This window comes from Apostichopus japonicus, chromosome 17 (assembly GCF_037975245.1).
Source record: "Apostichopus japonicus isolate 1M-3 chromosome 17, ASM3797524v1, whole genome shotgun sequence".
NCBI lineage: Eukaryota > Metazoa > Echinodermata > Holothuroidea > Aspidochirotida > Stichopodidae > Apostichopus > Apostichopus japonicus.
The window spans coordinates 29,545,133-29,562,713 of NC_092577.1; the positions used below are offsets into that span (position 1 = coordinate 29,545,133).

General features: G+C 37.0%; 1 protein-coding gene across 3 annotated transcripts; it reads right to left on the reverse strand.

The window, feature by feature from the left end:
- Nucleotides 1–2,672: 2,672 nt before the first annotated feature.
- Nucleotides 2,673–17,041, reverse strand: LOC139985100 (uncharacterized). 3 transcript variants are annotated; one of them, XM_071999298.1, is made up of 16 exons: nucleotides 16,696–17,041; nucleotides 15,383–15,910; nucleotides 14,030–14,138; nucleotides 13,294–13,514; nucleotides 12,951–13,091; nucleotides 12,439–12,606; nucleotides 11,547–11,683; nucleotides 10,583–10,688; nucleotides 9,319–9,402; nucleotides 8,638–8,818; nucleotides 8,262–8,354; nucleotides 7,472–7,555; nucleotides 7,188–7,254; nucleotides 6,246–6,317; nucleotides 5,720–5,895; nucleotides 2,673–5,019 (listed from the first exon to the last, which is right to left on the reverse strand). In XM_071999298.1, exons 4-16 carry the CDS (start codon nucleotides 13,447–13,449, stop codon nucleotides 4,391–4,393), a joined length of 2,094 nt encoding a protein of 697 aa, XP_071855399.1. In that variant the 5' UTR covers nucleotides 13,450–13,514; nucleotides 14,030–14,138; nucleotides 15,383–15,910; nucleotides 16,696–17,041; the 3' UTR covers nucleotides 2,673–4,390. The 3 variants fall into 3 exon arrangements, with proteins under 3 accessions (XP_071855399.1, XP_071855398.1, XP_071855400.1); XM_071999297.1 differs by having other exon boundaries at nucleotides 15,383–17,041; XM_071999299.1 differs by lacking the exon at nucleotides 9,319–9,402 and having other exon boundaries at nucleotides 15,383–17,041.
- Nucleotides 17,042–17,581: the final 540 nt, after the last annotated feature.

Below are 17,581 nucleotides of genomic sequence, written 5' to 3' on the forward strand. Positions count from 1 at the left end.
CGTGCTTGTTTATGGTTATTATAGCTACTACACGTGAAAAACACCTTTTTTTTGGGGGGGGGGTGTGGCATCCAAAACGTATAGACTATAACCCCTCCACGAGTATTAATGCTACAGTATGAGTTGTCTACACTTAGCTACGACTCTTTCCTCCCACATATGAAAATTCAGCCCTGTCACATACCCGCAGTGGAAAGGATGGGGGTACCCAAAAGAGTGACTTTTTAACTTTTCAAGACGAAAACACCTATTTTTGGCGCAAATAAAAATCATATAGACGGATAGCCTTTCCCAGTCTAATAATTACACGAAATTGGTGTATAACAAAAACTATGATAGAACAGCCTTCCAGAGTGACCATCATTTAGTTGATATCTCTGGATAAACTGCAAACAAATGTTTTAGGCATCTGTGTTTGATTGGGGAAATTTTACTTATGCACTATTTAGTAATTCACAAAGATTGAAGGTGACAGGCACAGGTTGGAACGAGATTTTAATTTAAGGGGAATGCAGGTTCAGTGGCGGCGGAACCGGGGGGGGGGCTTGGGGGGGCTCAGCCCCCCAATGAAAAAGTTGAGGGGGCAAATGCATGATAAGCCCCCCCCCCCCCAATATTTACCAAGGCTCCGAAACGTGCATCTGCCCATTTTTCAATGCATACTTGTCGATCTGCCCGATGCACACGTATACTATATAGGTGTAATAATTGTAGTAAATGCTGGGGGTACATGCATTCGTCACAGTGCTTGGTTCATAGAAATTTGTTGGCAACTGCACATGGTTTTGTTTGTTGACATTTGTTGACATTAAGAAATGCTTTCTGTTATTTCTTAAGACTTTTATTTAATTATTGCATTTAATTGCAAGTAGTAATTTACTACACTCAAAAACGTCTTTGCGAGAACACTACGAGTAATAGCTACTCTCTTAAAACACCATCGAATATACAAATTACAATGTTTTTACAGATTTTTACGTGCAATCTGAAAAATTGCAGGCTTGAGACCCATATTTTAGGGCTAGGTATTCGCAGCATAAAACACTCGGGAAGTGCCGTTTCCGGCCATCTGGGGGTTTGAAAAACCCTAAATTTTCTTGTACGCTCCGCGCCAAGCGATGGTGGCGCTCCGCTTAGATAGTCTCCACAGTGGCGGCGGAACCGGGGGGGCTTGGGGGGGCTCAGCCCCCCCAATGAAAAAGTTGAGGGGGCAAATGCATGATAAGCCCCCCCAATATTTACCAAGGCTCCGAAACGTGCATCTGCCCATTTTTTAATGCATACTTGTCGATCTGTCCGATGCACACGTATACTACATAGGTGTAATAATTAAATATGATAATTGATTGTCTGTATCATGCCTCATCGAATATTAGTGTTTTAAATAAGACGGTAATAAGCTAAACGCTACACTCATCAACATTTGCGTTTACACTACGAGTACACGCAAGGCGTGGAACATGGCTTTATGTTTAAACGCAATCAATTATTAAACGAAAAAAAAAAATATTAGCATTTCACCTGTACTGTATAGGGTACATGCATTCATGACATGATGACAGTGCTAGGTCATAGAAATTTGTTTGCAACTGCACATGGTTTTGGAATTACCCATTTGTTGACATTAAGAAATGCTTTCTGTTTTTTTCTTATGACATTTATTTAATTCAGGGGCGTCGGAGCCGGTACTAATATTCACGACGCAAAAAAAAAAAAAAAAAAAGTAGGACTAAAAAATGGGGGAAAAAATCTCGGAGGTATATGTTTCAATAATTTTCAATAATGATGACAGCAAGTAGGCTAAATGTGACTACTCTGGCATGGCAGGGGTCTTGTTTTCAAGCTCGGGAAGTGCCATTTCCTGCAATCTGGGAGGCATATTTTCAAAACTTTCTCCATTACGCTACGCGCCAACCATGGTGGCGCGTAGCGTAGTTGACCTACCAAACGTCCCCCCGATAATTATGATAGTTGGCCACACTCTGAACCGCCGTACCAATCAAAAATAGCTTCCGACGCCCTTGTAATTTTATTGCATTTAATTGCAAGTAGTAATTTACTACACTCAAAAACGTCTTTGCGAGTACACGTCGAGTAATAGCTACGGTACTCTTTTAAAACACCATCGAATATACAAATTACAATGTTTTTACAGATTTTTACGTGCAATCTGAGAAATTGCAGGCTTGAGACCCATGTTTTAGGGCTAGGTATTCGCAGCATAAAACACTCGGGAAGTGCCGTTTCCGGCCATCTGGGGGGTTTGAAAAACCCAAAATTTTCTTGTACGCTCCGCGCCAACCGATGGTGGCGCTCCGCTTAGATAGTCTCCACATATTAGCCCCCCCAATAATTTCCCCATTCCGCCGCGCCTGCTCCACACATTAGCCCCCCCAATAATTTTCCTGTTCCGCCGCGCCTGTGCAGGTTGCATGAATGAGATAGCCAATGCGTGAAGGGTTGGAGGGTGTTCGATGCTCTGGAATATAGTGGAGGAATCGGTGGTTGCTGTTTAAAATTTATAAAATGGACAAGGTAGTAATGTGATATTTAAGTATATTTTAACACCATGCAAAGTTGACTTGTATTTTGTCTGTTTATTCCCTTTGTTTTTGTAACTTCAAAAATTGACACAAAGACATCAGAAAGAAAGTGACAAATTACCAGCTAGGTTGTTATTTGTAAACTATTTATTCAAAGGTGGGAAATTTGGAATAATGGTAAATTTCTTGAAAGAAAATTAAAAAATAAGAATAGAAACAATCAACTTCGGATGACAATTAATATCAATAATCAAGCATAACTATATCATGAATAACAATATCATATATGGTATATGTTACTTTAAGCAAAGGTGCTGTGGCCGAGTGGATAAAGGCGGTGGCATTTGAAGCAATGAGGCTTAGCAATTGGGAGGTTCGGGGTTCGATTCACGGCCGGGTCATAGTAAGGTGGGTTTTTCATCCAAGAGCAATCTACAGTTTTCCCATCTGAAATGACTTTCTAAATTGAAAAGATTCCAAACTTGATTTAAAATGTTGAATTGGAAGCCACCCGACGTGTAAGTTGTAATCCATAAGCCCACTTTAACAACTGCAATGTATTGGAGAACACAATTATACTGATTTAAGTTTCTAGCATTCACAGTATAGATATATTTTCCATTTTTTAACCTTCTTCCATGCCTTCCTCTAAACGTTTTCAAAACATTTTTACGTTTGTAGAAAATATGTTATAAAAAATATTAGGACAATGTTATTAAAACGTTTTTATGTTTCAATATGATATCTAAAAGATGTTATAATACCATTTACAATAATTTTTTTAAAATACATTTCTGTGCCCTTCTCAAAATAGTTTAAAAACGTTTTGTGTTTGATGGGACAGCAATGAATTATACTGTAGAAAGAGTTAAAAGATTACCATTAGTACACAGCCTTGCATTTTACTGGTTAAAACAACAAAGATGTAACCCCTTTCACTATTTAAATCTCAAGGGAATATAAATATGGGCAGAAAATACTAATAGGAAATAACTGAAGAGACCCTACACACAGTGTATGGACATAGCAAATAAAAAAAAAACAAGCTACAAAGTAAACAAAATATTGAACAACTTTATGATCAGGTACCAGCTGTGATGTAAAGTAACTTCTTAGAAATCAATCGGAAAAGTCACTATTAGAATAACCCATGGTGAATTAAATCCTCCGTTCTCTATATCCCTAAGAGCCTAGCAAGATACAGTAACAATAATAGTCAAAATATATTCAGAGTTCAGAATCATACACTTTTATACCAAGAAGAAACCTTGTTTCAATCTCTCTGTCTTACAAAGTTGTTATTATGTCAAAGAACTTTAGACTAGAACTATAGACATTTGATATCATGTTAACACAGAACTTTCTCATTAACTTTCATTAAACCAAAACACAAATGTATCTCATACCAATGAGGAATAATGTACAATGATTACTAACAAAGCTAAACTGTTCCCCTCCGCCGCCCCCACCCCACAACCACCTTGACCCGATTGAAACTACTTCCAAACATAATCTAAATGTAAGGAAAATGAACTGAAAGTTCCCTTAATGGAATAACAAAGGCAGGGATTGAAGACAACTTATATTATTCAGTAATCTCAAATACTAAATTTTAAGTTAATCGCTTCCCATTTGACTGAACTCTGACGTCATCAATATGCAATTTTAAGGGTATTACATAATCAATGGCGGCACACAGTATTCTGTGACAAGGGTTTGGGAGCTTATTTTCAAAGCCAGCATATTCAGTCAAATGGGTAGCGGTTAACTTAAAAATTTGAGTATTAAAGAGTTTTGAAGTTACTAAATCATATAAGTTGTCTTTGATCCCTGCCTTGGTTATTCCTTTAATCCGAGTCTGAGTGTCCGGAAGCATTCTCTGCATCAACAATCAATTGATCCAAGTATGCTCCTTCATCATCTTCTGTGGGAACCACCTCCAGGTCAATGTCTTCATGAACAATTTGTCTGTCTTGAAGATCAATGACACGGATAATAGATGGTTCCTCTACATGGTCCAGTTCCACTACTTGACTAAATAAAGTATAAATATAATATGAGAAATGCTGCATTTCTCTCAGCTTGTAAGTTAGAAAAATTGACTCTCCTGGATGCTCTGTGCCAAAGAAAATCATGAATCTCATATCACGAATAGCATTGGCAATACTTAAGGTAACTTGCTTCATCTCAGCCTCCAGCATAGACACTTCCTGGCAGCTGTGGTCAACTTTCAGTAGAGCATCTACAAGGAGGCACTTCCCATACCTTGGCACATTCTCTTTTGTTGGGACATCTCGACATAGGCAATCCCATATTGGTGATTTAACATCCAATATATCATCCAAAGTTAATATGTTGGGATAACGGTCAGAGGATGTCTTGAAAGTCCTGTTGCAAAATTTATGCAACAACTTCTTGATGGCAGTTGACACTTTGTTTATTTCTAAACAGAGGCGTTTAGCAATCTTTTGTCCATCTGGGGTAGCAACAAAGAAAAAAGGGAAATAAGAGAGTTAACATCATAGAGAGTTGATAATACCCATGGAATTAAAAGTGTGGTTACTTGGATATGACAATACAGTGGCAAAGAGATGTAATACAGAAGACGTTCAACTACAACAGAACAAATCATAGACTTAATATATATTTACTGACTGATTACTGACTGATTGCACTCTTACTAACATTATTCCAAACAGTTTAATCATGTACAATGATGTGCAAAACCTTTTGCACCATTCATATCTGTTTGGTGTGATACAGTGCTATTTTTTTTTACCTCATGTACTTAATGAGGGGAGGTGGGGTGGGGTGACCCAACCCATTGCGTGCATGGCTCAATCCCCTTTGAGTTTTTCATATGGAATGGCTTTCATCTAGAAGTGGTCCAGCATGGCCATATTTACAATCTAAGTCATAAAACTTCAGAGGGAAACCACATACCTCCTACTCAAGAGGTTGCACCTACAGCATTGTGTGTATTTATGTTTTTATAATGCACTCAAACCTCAAAGATGCAATGATCATTTTGGATCAAGTTTAGAAAATTTAAGTTTGGTGCCAGAGGAAATGATGATGGACATGATTGTAAGGAACATTTAAAAGTTGTAACTGAAGGTAATTATTTAGCAATAAGTCAGGTGTAACCACCACAACAAACAGAAAATCATGCTCACCAGCATATCTCCTCTTCAAGTGAAGAAGAAACCACCTGTCTACTGTCAGTGAATGCAGTTCTTGCAAGATAGACAGTCTTGCTCTGTCTTCATTAATCTGAAGATATTTTTTTAGATCATCTCCATCCCTTGACCATCGAGGTCCACTCTCCACCCCAAGGAGTTGTTCATGAATGCTACAATGAAAAATTTTGATAAAGAATAAAGAAGCCACATATACTGTGCTGGCAAACTACTATTACAAAAAAATATGGAGTTGATTGTGTTTGAAAATGAAGCCAGAAACATTGAAAGCATAATTTTGTATAATGAAATGTTACTGCTATATCCAGTATCACTGAAAATGTAGGTTGAATATATACTGGCTTCATACTGCAATGGTTGGTCTATCAGCTCAAACACAATGTTTGTTTTTCATCAAATCCAAACACCACAGAAAGAACAAGATTCAATCACAGTCATGGTAATACATCCCCACGCCCACTCCCAAATAACAGCAATTCACAAATAATGATTCACTATTTACCTTTTCAGTTTTCTTGCAATGAGTTGGTTATGAAGGTGATCCCCTGTGTCAGTGTGTCCAGTTAATTCATCACTGCAAGAATTGAAAGTAATCATCAATCATTATGCTCTCCAATTTCCATATGAAAACCTCTGCTTGGATAAGTTAAAAGCACAGAAACTGACTTGGTATGAGCATTGATGCTGATGGAATAAACTTTAACTTACTTGGAGTCCAAGTGTTGTTGATACATATTATGTCACCTATTGAAACTGTGAACACAGCTTTCCCATTTCATCTCTCGATTGGGACTGCCAAAATAATGACTATTTTACTTGCTTAAAAAATGAATAGTAACAAATATTCAGTTTAGAGTCTAGGCTCTCCATCTAGGAGGAACTGTTTTTTTTCCTGTATTACTTTAACCTCTAAAAGCAGTCTGACTTATTTTTGTATCAATTGCTTGCCTTCTACAGAATTTCAGTGCATCATTATTCTTTTGTTTACCATTTGCTTATTTTTAAGACACATGTAGAAAACATTATTTCATGTTGCTATGTGACCATGCCACCAGAACAGTGCTACATACCAATGCTACATACCCAAATGGTGGGCAATTATTTAAACCTGTCCTACAGAAACATGCAAATTTTTCAAGTTTGTGCTATATGGTATTCGGATTTGTAGCAAGGAAATACCTTCACTCTATACATGTTATATCTGCAATTATGAATTTAATGCAATATTGCTCGCATGAACCAAATGTAGAAGCATGTGTCTGTTTGAGCATTGTAGTTGAAGGACATACATATTGTACGTTGTTGTTTGTTTGCACCCTGCACGACTTATGCTGAAAGATCAGCACACGAGTACGTATATGACATTCGTAAAACTGCTATTGTTGAATTAAGTAATAATAGCTGATACAAAGTTATACACATAAGTTGAGTACAATAAACTCACCACATATCATAATATGTTGACAGCTGGATAGCATATGCCTCGTTTGTTGACATGTCTGCACCAGATGCTGCAAGTGGAGATAAACAAGCAGGAAGCATCATCAAAAAGAGAAAGTTGCATCAATTGAGTTCTACAAGAATGCTGATGAAAACTAAAAATATTCTTACCCAACAAGAGAATTTGATCAGTACAACATACATTCACTGGCCATCTTTGGCTATTATATAATAAGAAGAAACATGAATGAGCTTTCCTAAAAAAAGTGGATTACAGTTAAATCTTACTAGTCAACACAGAAGGAGACACTTGGGTTGATGTCAGCTCAACTCTCCATCTTCGAATCATCGTCTCAGTGATTGGTTCTGAACCTGTTGTGTAATATAAGTGAATGATTAAGGCATTGCTTTGAAGGAACATTTCTGGCTGAAAAACTGTTAAATGTTTCCTCAGATGTGGTCACTACATTGAACACTACTTAACACAACACTTTTTATCCTTTGTTTTTTATCTATATGTGTTTCCCAGCGTCACTTTGAAATAAAGTATATACAAATACTCAGCTGTACAACTTTTGCAGCAGGTTGCAAAGTTCTGTCTATCCGTTGGGGCAATTTTGATGCCAAAGACACTTTGAATTTCAATTGAATATGTAAGCCAAAGTTTCCATTACATGAACTTATTTCCTTTCACACACATGCATACAATTAATTTGGGTATGTGACATATATATATATTATTATTATTTTTTGGGGGGGAAGGGGGTTAGGGTGGTGGGTATTTCCATTGTGCATTGTAAGTTCTGATCCATCAGTTAAATTCATCCACAACAAAGGGGTGGCAATTTCATTCTTTACCCGACAAATCTGAGAACCATATGGATCTTTTCAACACAAGATAATACAAGATAGGATCTACCAACACATCATGTCATGTGATATAAGTTAATATTACAGCAAATAGCACATTGGAAGCAGTTACTGTGACTGTGTTAATGAACTGCTCCCCTCTGCCAACCATTACCCCTTCCCCCCCCCCCATCTATTGGCGTGTTAAAAGCTACTACTGATCACAAACCTTGCTGATGAGACGACATGGCTTCTGCCAGTTCTTCCTTTGCAGTATTCACAGCCTGGGTTGCACGATGATATCTTTGCAGGAGGATTTCACCTAATTGAAGTAATTAATGAAGAATTCATATACTACTGATTAATTACCCAACTGGCACACAAAAAGTATATATGATATCAAACAGTATGGCAACCATTTGGTATTGCACTTAACAATCGATGTAAGAAAATAAGAAATACTGTACAAGCTAATTAGCATTCTACTTTGTACAGCAATGAAATACACAATAAGGAATACTACAGGATTCCAACAATTAATATTGCTATGAACTGACCGGAATTATTAAAATTTTAAACCATTGCGTCATTTTAAGTTGCATTACCAAGGTGTCTTGTTGTTTTGTGGGCATAATGTATCAGAGCATCACATAGAGCATCAATCCTGTGGGATGGAGTCATCTCTCGTGTACTCGTCACAAAATTCCGCATGTACGACCACAGCCTTTCTACTTGCTCACCATCACTGAGGGCAAATCCATCAACCCGTCTTGTACTGTATGTGATCTGTGGAAATATATAACTATGTTATGTTATGTTGGTTTATGCTGTCCTGTGATTGCAAGCTTGTAAATTAGGGACATGTTGTAACTAATATACAACAAAATGAGCAGAATTGATCCTACTACATCTTAGGATTAGCATTAAGGAATATGCAACCATAAACAACAAAGAGCACTTCAACAAATATTGCTTGACACAACGGGAATGTGTTGGTAGCTAGTTTGCTAGAACTTCTTCTTTTGATTAAAAGAGTATATGTGAAACTAACTGCTGATGCACATGCTCTTGTTGATTCTGGCCAAGAGTCATTCTAAACATGTCACTATGGCTGATACCAACTAAGGACATAACACATGAAAGGTACAAGAACTGTACATTTCATCAATAACTGGTTACAAGATGTTTTGGTACACAATGATTGCACATTGCTTTCCTTGCCAGCTTACAGAATACATGTGTAAGTTATAGATATTGAGTTGAAATTGATAGAATAAGACTGTTACCTGGCATGAAGGTTTGTGCCCATAAATGTGAAAAGCTGGAACAGCTAGTTTGATTTTGGACAGCAGTGCATGTTGCCCTGATTTCTGTTGCAGAGAAAACAAAATTTAAAGAACATTATGCATTGAATCTTTTTGGGGGAATGAAAATGTTTAATTCGTGTCTATGCATGTGATGGCTTATTGAAAGAAAAACATACTTGTAACTATGTTTTTGTGGAGGCTTTCTCTGCTCTCATCAAATCACAATACAGACAACAGACCAAGTCAAGGAATAATTTATTCACTATCACTTAGCAAATTCAAAATTCAATAGCAATTTGTACACACTAAACTATTCTATTTGCAATTATTTATGAGTCCCAAAATTCATAAGTAATAGAAATAATGTATACATACTGAATGTGCTTAAGGAAAGAAATAGGGAGAGATAGAAAGTAAGTTTTGTTTTCTTTCTTTGTATGTAAATGTTGCAAGTAAATTTCAATTACCCACTAAAATTAAAAATTTTCTTGGCTCCTAAGCTTGTTATTTTAGCAAGTCATTGTCCGGATGATCAAGGGCGTAGGAACCGGGGGCGGGGGACTGGGGGGCCAGCCCCCAGTGAAAAATATGGAGGGGCGGAAGTTTCATTCCGCCCCCCCCCCCCCCACTTCGCAAGTCAGAAAACCCTTTCATTTCCAAATGAGAAAAAAATCTCATTTGGAGCACCAAATTGCATCTAAGGCCAGGTGAAAATACAAAATTATTTACAAAATGGAGTGGGTGTTGAAGTGTGCTATATTGCGCCAAATTGCATCTAAGGCCACCTGGAAATGCAAAAAAAATTCCAAAGGGGAGGGGGACACCCCCTATCCCTTAGACCCCTCCCCCAGGCCGGCCATCAGTCTTCAGCCCCCCACTCAAAAGAACCTTCCTACGCCACTGCGGATGATTGCTTCATCTATGGGGAATATTCCTTATGATATCACAAAGCTCCATTGCTTTGTGATATACTATGTGATGCCAGGTAAAATAAGTTAATGTTCTAACCAATAGAAACCAATTATGATCACTGTTTACCCATGTGGTTACCAATAGCATGGATGAGGGAGGGTTATCAATTGTGAATGTCCAACCCCTCAACCAGTTTCTTTCTTCACACACTGTTTAGACTTTAGTTTCCTGTAAATGTGACACTATTTTCCATTTTACCCTAACCTATTGAGATTGGTAGTCTCATTTGATGTAAGCTATACATAATTATAAAGTATTTCAATTACCGTACCTTAAGGTGAGCTTCTAACATACAGGCAATGTCGTACAAAATGTAATGCTGGGTATTCGGCAATTCTTTCAACAGATGCTGTACCATATAGACTGCATTGGAAAGTCTGAAATAAAGCAATTAATAAAGATGATGGCTTGTACACACACGATACGTAATAGTCACAAATAAGTCTTTTTTTTTACTATGATGGATGGATCAAATGTAACTGGGTGTAATAGTTCATTTTATTACTAACTCTAGGTATATTTTTTTCATGTTTATTAAAATGGGTCTTCTTTAAACAAAAATAACCATAACTTCATGATTTTCGATGATGCAGGATTGTAATTGGGAAAATTAGGTTGAGTGAGTAGCACTTTAATCATACTGATAAAGATAATCCTGGGTACTACTTTTCTGGTGTTCATATAACTAACTACAGGAGTGATCAAACTCTGTACAGTATGCCCATGCTTGGTACTCCACCAGGGGTATACCTCATCACTCATCCCCAGAACTAATTTGTCAATAAGGCCTTTGGAGTGGATACTGTTTTTTGAGTGAAATAGAATTTAGCATCCAAATGGCTATACTTCAAGTATGGAACTATATGAAAGGCCCTTCTGACTATAGGGAAGGCCCTTCTGACTATATGGAAGGCCCTTCATGGATTACACCTTAATATTTGTGGGATTTCATTTCCCCTCACAAGCCAACTCATTCTCAAAGCTTTCCACATGCTAATCTCCTTATTGAGCCTCCCTTCAAATTCAATGGATATGATATTTCTGCATTCTATAGAAAATTGGCCCTTGTTTATAAAGTCACATGAACTCAGACATTGCCACTCACTAAACAGCTTCAAGAAGCAGCCTAAACCTTTCTCTTTCAAGGCACTTCTTGCAGTGTTCCACCATAACAGCGCTTAATAAATACTGATTAATGATGATGATGATATGTTTTAGGTTACATATATACTTACTGCTCCCCCTGGCGAAGACTAAAGAATGAAATTGGCATCTCGTGCCTGCAGACGCTCCCGAACACTCCCGTCTCATCTATTTTCTTTGATTTGTTCTTTGACTGCATGAGATCACCAGCTTGAAATGTGCTACAGTTCTGCAATTGCAATGAAGCATTAATCATTATACCCTAGGTGTATATAACATCAATATGTGTCAGATACCAGTTGGCACGATGTTTAAAGTTATTTAAAGGATTTAGTGACATGATAACCAGAAAGCTATGAGGTTTTGTCTTTTGTGATTCCTTGCCTGACATACATAAGTAATTTAGCTACCTCATTTAGGATGTTGTCTATAGGGTAACACCTGGCTTGTCTACCAATGTGCACCCTGCTATGTGAGTCATCGCAGAGGTCAGAGTGAAGCCCCTATAGGCAGATTCAAATAGTAAAGGTAAAGCTGGAACTTCAAACAAATTAATCACCGCCGTAGAAAATCAGGAAATTGCCTTGAAATAGCAACCTTTAAACAACCAGATCTGGCTTCCTTGAGCATTTGGGGTCATTTTCTGTTGTTATAACTAACACATTCAAGACTCAGACTTTAATAGAAACCCAAGTAAAAATCACTAAGTTAGCCACAATACCAGAAGTACAGTTTTCAATCAACAACTGAGCAATAAATATGGTGCATCTATGTACTGAGTAAGTATGAATTTAACACAACCAAAACATAAAATGGTGCTTATCATGTTAACAAGTGGAGGTTTCCCATACATACATGGATACAAAAACACGGCATCACCATCATATACAGTATATGCCACATTGAAACATACATGCTCACACACGCACACAACCAGATAGATTCCTTCGGCAAGGATATAGAGATGTATTAATTTATTGTTACCTGTTTGCTAGTGGCCTGATGATGGTAGCTCTGGACAAAGCCATCCACTACGTTCTGCTCCAAGAAGAAAGAATCTACATACTTTGGGGGCAACTCGCTCGAGCCAGACTTCTTCCAACGCTTCAAGCCAAACATAGCATCCAAGCTTAAAATTCTTTTACCACCGGTCTGTTCAAGAGAGCGAGAGAGAAATCCCAATTGCTCATATCAGTATAATGTTTTAGGCTATTGCATGCCAGTGATTACTACAGAACATTGTAAAGACAGTTTCAAGTAGCACTGTCAATTTGAATCCCATATTTCTGCTTCAGTTGTATAAGGAATGTATTACTGCTGATGACATGGTGGTTCTATACAGCAGCATTCTAATGATTCAGATTGATAGAAGCAGCTGACAGTCCTCATGATGAACACGGAACCCCACAAACAATTAATGCCACAATTAATTATTATCTCCATATGAAGATCAACATTCACATCAAATAAGGTCCCTAGTGCAGTACAGTACCTACCTTCGGGCAAGCAAGACAGCTTGGTTTGAGGGGTTTGTGGAGCAGTGGGTTCTGAAGGAATTTAAAACTGTCCAATTGGTTGCACATAAAACGGAACTCTGCAAAGGAGTTCTTCGAGAGCAGGGAATAAGGGTTTTTGACCTGAAAATAAAAAAATTGTAGATGAAATGATATGTGTAAAACATGAAAGCTTATGTCTATATCTGATAATGTAGGCATCACATACAGCTACAACCTTTTTGTGGTGAAATTCTATCAATCAATAATTTACATGACACAAACCAAAGAATTGTATGTAAAAACTTATACAGTATAACATGAATCACTAAAAATGAAAACTCACTAAGATTGGTAGGGTTTTAGGCACCATCCAACTCAGTGCTTGACAAAGGTTTCTGAGTGCAACATGGCATTCCAGTGACATGACTGTCAACCATCTCATCAGGTCTACAGAAAATGCAACCTGTGGTTTGACTGCAGATGCTGGCCATAGTCCCATACGAACAAGTTGAGTTGCTTCAGACTCACAGTTGCAAAATGCCACTGGAATATCATGTTGCCGGCCTGTAAAAATAAATATCATCGTCAGTCTGAAACCATGCAGAGTGTTGCTTAATTTAAATGTTTACATTTCAGTGAAGTTAACTTAATATTTACACAGCAGCACTGATATTGTGACATTCTATTAGTATTTTTATAAAACTTTTCTGAATACTCACTGATGCTTAGACTGTTGCACTGAAATTGTAGAACAATTTCTAAACCTCTATAAAACTACTGCAACATTTGAAATACTGTATATTTTTTGGAGAATTTGTTTTAAAAAATTGGGTTTTGTCATATTTCAAAGGAGACATTTTCATGCTTTTGGCCTGTTGAAAAGCAAAACCACTGTCTAAAGCCATGATTAACTGTCTTTTCTTTAAACAAACAATTGTTTCAATTAAATACAAATTCAGCCGAGCCAAGGTGATTGATGATTACATTTACTGTACCCCATGCCTACTGGTAACAACTTAATAATGTAATTAACTGCATGGATATTGTCAGTGAATATAACATGTATGATATGTACCTACCTTTGTAATCTACAACAACAATATTGTGTGTCTGGACCGATTCACAGTCGTGGTCTCCCTTTGGATACCATGGTTCCTGTTTTACAAAGACCTCTGTCAATGTTTCATCCTGTCCAAAAGAAGAAAATGAAAGAATATAGTATATTATACTATCTATTCATTCTAGTATTTAGCTGTTTCCATGCTTAAGGCTCTGTAGCAAGCCATGGGCGAAATCCCCTGACTGTTAAAAAAATAGATTCCTTGGTTTGAGAGAACTGAAAAATATAGCTGTTGGAAATATGAACTTTGTGGGCCGGGTCAGACAGAAACATCAAATAATATACAATTACAACAGACTTATATGATTCATCTGAATGTTATTAAATATTGATCAACTGTTTCCAATCTATTTCTTGGAATTCAAGGCATAACATGCACAACCCCTTCGACCTTAATTACTTGAATAGTAAATTGAAAATGCCACTTTAGTGTCAACCTGTTCTTTATTTTTAACAAGACATGTTTCTTAAAGTTTCTCATAAACAACAGTGTCCTGTGAAATTCAACAGTATCAACTAAAAATCAATGAAAGGATTGTTTCTTTAGAGCGCACACACCACAATCAAGTCTGATAAACTGCCATAAAGCAGTACAAATAAACTGGCTGTGGTTAACATGAACAGGTATAGCTAGCTTCAATACAGGTAGAAAACAAAGAAACTTTAGATCAACTATGAGAAGTTGCAAAATAGTAGGTACTGGCTAAATCCTGTGGTTATCCACAGAAGCTGCACCTCAAGGGAAAACACCTGTTTTCTCGCTTTTATAAACTTTATGAACACTATTGATCCACAGTTAAAATATACACAAGCAATTGATAAAGATTGATAAAGCTCACATGGCACTGGTGAGTCATATCCATTGCATATCATTATGAACAGTGACAATTTGGTGGATATACAGGCAAATAAAGTCAATATAGGAGTAGCTGTACTCATGCATGCATGTCAATTGATCATTTGTTGTGAAGAGCACAAAAGTAGTCCAGCTAGTCTGAATTGATGACAAATGTTTCTTTAATGGAGATAAGATGTCAATTAACTTGTAAAGCAGAAGGTGAATGACAAATTCCTATACCTAATTTTTCAAACAAATTTGCAAAATGATGTGAATAACTGTTTTACAAAAATTTATTATCCACCTGCAATGTGTAATTTGTTTGGAAATTTAACTTTCATATTAATTACTGTTCAAGTACTTGACTAAACTGAAAACTGACTAGAACGTAAGTTTGAACCATGAATTAAACATACTATATTTCCCATCTGAAATGAAAACCAATTACACAGGTTGTAGATAAAATAACTATACCTCATATGAACACGGCACATGCAATTTTCCCTGGTGAGTCTGAACAAGATGTGGCCCACAGAAGTATGCGTGGTGATGGCAGTCGTCACACTTGTACGATACTTTAGCAATGCAGCCAGTGACTCAGCACTGACCCTTATCTGGTGGCATAAATGACCCCACATATGCCTTCATCAGCTCTCCCCGGATATTAGTCCAAGCTTCTTCACTTGCCTTCACTTTCTCCTTGTATGACTTGGATGAAGACTGTGTAGTTTGAGGCCTGGCTAGGGATGCTGACTGGGTTAATTCATCAGAATTTCCATCTGCAGATTCCAGGTGTTGTTGCAGCTGCAGATCTTCATCCCAAATAATTCTACTGAACAATTCTTTGAAAGTTGCCTTTCGTTTTCTTCTTCGCTGACGAAAGCAAACGGTTTTTGAGGTCAGCCGTCCTTTCTTTGTCAGACTTACTAACACAGCACGTCGTTTCGGAGGCTTGCCCAGTTTCGCTTTTTTACCAACGGGTGGGCCCATTGATGCCATTGCCTAAAATTTGTAAAAGACATGATGATAATTATACAAGTACAGTACTTAGCACTGTAAATCTTCAATCACTGTTTCTTCACACATAGTAGAAAATTAATTTTTATTTCCAAAATGAGCATCTGAGCAGAACTATAGAATTAAGAAATATAGTCCGTAAACACTTGTTAATACTGCAAAAGTTGTTTGTCATTAGTGAGAAGAATCCTATGTTAGAATATGTATAGGTTGATTTTTCAATCTGCAGGATTTTCACAGAAAATAGATATACTGTGGTCCCATATAGCCCTGTTTACTCGTCAATAACAGGTTCGGTACCTTTCCATACCGTCCATTATATTGTTTCACCATTTGTACTATTGTAGCAGTGGCAATAAAGGTATGTAACCATTATAAACACACATGCACTTCTAACAGAAACCTAGGCTATACTTTCAACAGAAAGTAGTCTTTCTTGAACATTATGCTCCTCATAATTAAATTGCATAATATGGTCAACTGACAGACGTTGCCCGTTTGAATCAAGGGGTGATAACGTTTCCCAGTCCCATAAGTTAGTCACATGTGTGTTTTCAATTAGCTCGGCCTACCTATGCCAGAACTTCTAGTACTAAATCATAAATGAAGCCAGGCTATAGTACTACTACTATACATTGCCTAGTATATAGGCCTACAACTTGTACAACTTGGCGAGAACCAATTAAAAAAGTTAGGCCTACGTATTTTGTCCAAAGAATAAATGCAGATTCTGTGACAATTTTACTCAAAAACATGTTTGAATCACTTACTTTTGAAGCAAACTTCTTTTATCTGTGTTTCTGTAGGTTGGTGTTTCAGAAATTTTTAACAATATCTAATCAGGGAGTTGTTATGGAATATACGTAGCTGGAAAGAATAACATTCACGGTACTATTACTGTACTACGACAACCAAAACCGGCCCGAAAGTTTTCACATACACCAACGCTATTGGTTTTCGTGCCTAACATCATGATCATTCTGTGATTGGACGAGCTTGCAATGACGTCATGTCTCTCAGAAGGTCTAGAATGTATTTTAGTCCGCTAAACTGCGCGGTCGACGGTACCTTTTGGACGCAATATAGCGATACAATATTGGACGAGCTGGGTGGATCTTTTTCGACTTTCGTAACAACCAGTGAATACGTCATAATGCCGGTTTTGCAAATATTGTTCTCGTTTCTATGATTAACACCGACTGGTACGAATACTTGGAACTAAAAATATTTGGTACAATAATTTATAACGAATAGTTAAAGCTTCGTTACTCGACGGTTTGAACAATCTTTTGTGTATTAAAAAAATCACAATCTGATTGAATGTCTGTGAATATAAATAAGTAAGTCTAGGTTCACATAGACAGTAGTTATAAATGTCCAGTCACTGAAACTGTGATACTTTTACCACACGAAACTTGACAAAAGAAGCTTCGCAATAGGTTTCATTTGTCTTATATTTGAGGAATGTATTTGCAAACATGGAATTATATTGATTTCTTTTAAATGTAGTTTTTAAGGTGTTTTAGAACATTTTAAAGGCAAATAAGAATAATTAATGAGTTGGAATATATAAACTTAGCCTATTTATTTTTATTGTTCTCGCTTGCACGAAATGATCCAATGCTATTGTAAAGTTGATATTTACAAGGTTGGAAC